At 40.9% G+C, this 2998-nt stretch overlaps 1 protein-coding gene across 1 annotated transcript; it reads right to left on the bottom strand.

Annotated features, from left to right (window-relative positions):
- LOC107607093 (putative uncharacterized protein DDB_G0285119) lies at positions 296–1417 on the bottom strand. The gene is made up of 2 exons (XM_016309079.1): positions 1400–1417; positions 296–1309 (listed from the first exon to the last, which is right to left on the bottom strand). Exons 1-2 carry the CDS (start codon positions 1415–1417, stop codon positions 296–298), a joined length of 1032 nt encoding a protein of 343 aa, XP_016164565.1.

The raw sequence follows: 2998 nt of genomic DNA, 5'->3' as shown, positions 1-2998 counted from the left end.
GAGGTTGAGAGGGAATGACACTTTGGATTGGGGGTTGAGTAGTGGGGGTCGATGGTGTGTCCATGCGTGCAAGAAGAGCTTGTAGTGTAGAGGTGAGGCCGGTGAGGCCGGAAGCAAGTGTGTTTTGTAATTCCTTTTGGCCTTGGATAATGGTCCGGAGTGTTTCGTCTTGGTTGGAGGGGGTGGTTGCATATGTGAGTTGAGGAGTTTGTGATTGGTTGGGTGGTGGTCTTTGATGTGGTGGTTGATATGTTTGGTAGTTTCTTTGTGGGTTTTGTTGATTGTATGGTTGATTTTATAAGTTGTATGGTCGGTTTTGTGAGAAATTTTGCGAGTTGTTGTTCCATCTTTGACCTCCTCCATTATTGTTGTTGTCCTTATTCCCTTGTTGATGATTGTCTTTCCAATTTTGATTGTTGTGTCCACTTCCTTGGTTGTAGCTTCCTCCTTGATAAGGGTGTCCTTGGTTAGGATTATCTCCTTGGTAGTACCCTTGATCATAGAAATTATAGAAATTATGGGTAGCCGCCAAAGTGTTATCTTCTTGAAGGCTTGGGCACTCATCCGTGTGGTGAGAGTAGCAAGAGCAAATGCCACATACTCTTTGAGGGACCAATTGTTGGTTGTGTTGTTGATATGATTGAGGTTGTTGTGGTTGTTGTTGGTTCAATTGGAGTTGCCTCAAAACGGATGTCATCTCATTCAAGGATTGAGTTAGAGCGGTGGCTTCGCTACTAGTTGATACCTCGTTCACGGTCCTTGGACGGTTGACTCTTCGCCTCATATGTTGATTGGATTCGGCTAAGTCAATAATAAGTTGCCATGCCTCCTCCGCGGTTTTATATTTGGACAAAGAACCATTGCTAGAAGTATCCAAGAGGGTTCTATCTTGCTCTCGCATCCCTTGACATATGTATCCAAGCAATACTTGAGTGTCGATCATGTGATTAGGGCATGCATCTAGTAGTTTGCGAAACCGTTCCCAATACTCATAGAGTGGTTCCATCTCACCTTGCACAATACAAGACATTTCCTTCCTTAGCCTATCCATCTTTTCTGGGGGCAAGAATTTATCCAAGAACCCCCTTCTAAGTAGGTCCCAATCGGAGGTAACTTCACTAGAGAGGGTGTAGAACCATTCTTTGGCCTTGTCCTCAAGAGAGAAAGGGAAAGCAAACAACCATATAGCAACTTCATCGGACCCTTCCCGTCTAGTAGTCGAGCATATGCGATAGAAGTCCTTGAGATGTCGAATAGGGTCTTGTGCGGGAAGCCCGTGAAACTTGGGTAGGAGGTTGATCAAAGCGGGCTTCAATTCAAAGTTCGCATTCAAATTGGGGTGAGTTACATGAAGGGGTTGAAGGACATAATCCGGTGCACCCGCTTCCTTGATGGTAACTCTCCTTGGAGCGTCCATGGTATTAGTACCTAAAACAAAAGAAGAATTGTTAGTGAGATTGATGGGAGTATGATTAATGCCTTCTTTGAGTGACGGTTCAATGTTCACTTCTAGTAAGGTGGTTGAGGTGGTGAAAACCTCTTCACCTTTTCCAAATCTTAGCCGCCTCCGAGCTTGTCTAATATGAAACAAAGTTCGTTCTATTTCCGGATCAAAAGGGGCTAAGCTCGGATTCGGTTGTGAACGCGTCATGCAATGAAGGGGAAATGGAATTCATTGTAACGATGAGGATTTAGTCAATTGAGTAGTTTACAATGAACTGCAACTATGTACACATATACACGCTTAATCCAAAACAATAACATGGCACACTAAGCAACTTCCCCGGCAACGGCGCCATTTTGACAAATGAATTTTTTTTGCCGGTATAGAAATTATCAAATGATCAATCGTAGTATAGTCTAAACCGACGCAAAATCCTTCATCAAACAAATCTACAATCTATATCCGTGTTAAATTCAGAATTCAAAGATCAATGCACATATGATAGAATCAAATATAAAGTTGATACATGAGTATGAATAGAAAAAGAGAATTCTGGGTAGCTAGGTATGAACTTTAAAATTACATTAAAAATATATAGGTTGGGTTGAAGCTCAGGTTAATTAAAGATTCAATTTATTAGCTCACTTGACCAAATGTATACCCCTACCTGTACCTTAGCCCCATTACAACCTTGAAAAGACTTCATGATGTTTGCATTGGTATATTAACTGTTGTTGATTGGTTAGGAGAAGAACAAAAGTTAGAAAGCATGATTAGAGAAGGATAGAGTGATTACCCTATACACCAGAGATTAGAGCGTACATACATTATCAGTGAGGGTTCAATGCTTGAATTTCCATGTTCCCTTCTTTCATGAGCTATCTTCTTGCACTTTTATCTATTTTATTGTATAATGATAGAATTAGTGGAATTTGATTTATAATTGTTTTGAAGAGCTTATTTACTTTTGATCAAGTGGGCAAGAATCATATAGTTGCATTTATTTATATATAGGCTTGCATTGCATTTCATGAGTTTTTACATGTTCATACTTATTTCCTTATCTCCTTCAATTAAGCATGAGGACATGCTAATGTTTAAGTGTGGGAAGGTTGATAAACCACTATTTTATGGTTTATATTGTATTTAATTGTGTGGTTTTATCATGATCCTTACCCACTTATTCATTAAATTAGCATGAAATTTTAATCCCTTCCTGAATTTATAACATGTTTGAAAACTGCTTCCTAGAGACTTTAATTATGTATTTTTAATTCCCCTATATTCCATTCGATGCCGTGATCTGTGTGTTGAGTGTTTCAGACTTCATAGGGCATGAATGAGTTGGAGATTGGAAAGGAAGCTAGCAAAAATGGAAGGAACACAAGAATTTGAGGAGATAACCAGCGAGAAGTGACGCGGTCGCATGGCTCACGCGACCGCGCGAAGGAGAGCGAATCACAGTGACGCGGCCGCATGGCTCACGCGGTTGCACGGATTGGAAAAGCTCAGGCGACGCGGTAGCATGGACGACGCGAACGCGTGGCAAGGAAA

Source organism: Arachis ipaensis, chromosome B07 (assembly GCF_000816755.2).
Source record: "Arachis ipaensis cultivar K30076 chromosome B07, Araip1.1, whole genome shotgun sequence".
Classification (NCBI taxonomy): Eukaryota; Viridiplantae; Streptophyta; class Magnoliopsida; order Fabales; family Fabaceae; genus Arachis; species Arachis ipaensis.
The sequence above is the reverse complement of the archived record's forward strand: the minus strand, read 5'-3'. Positions and strand labels throughout refer to the sequence as shown.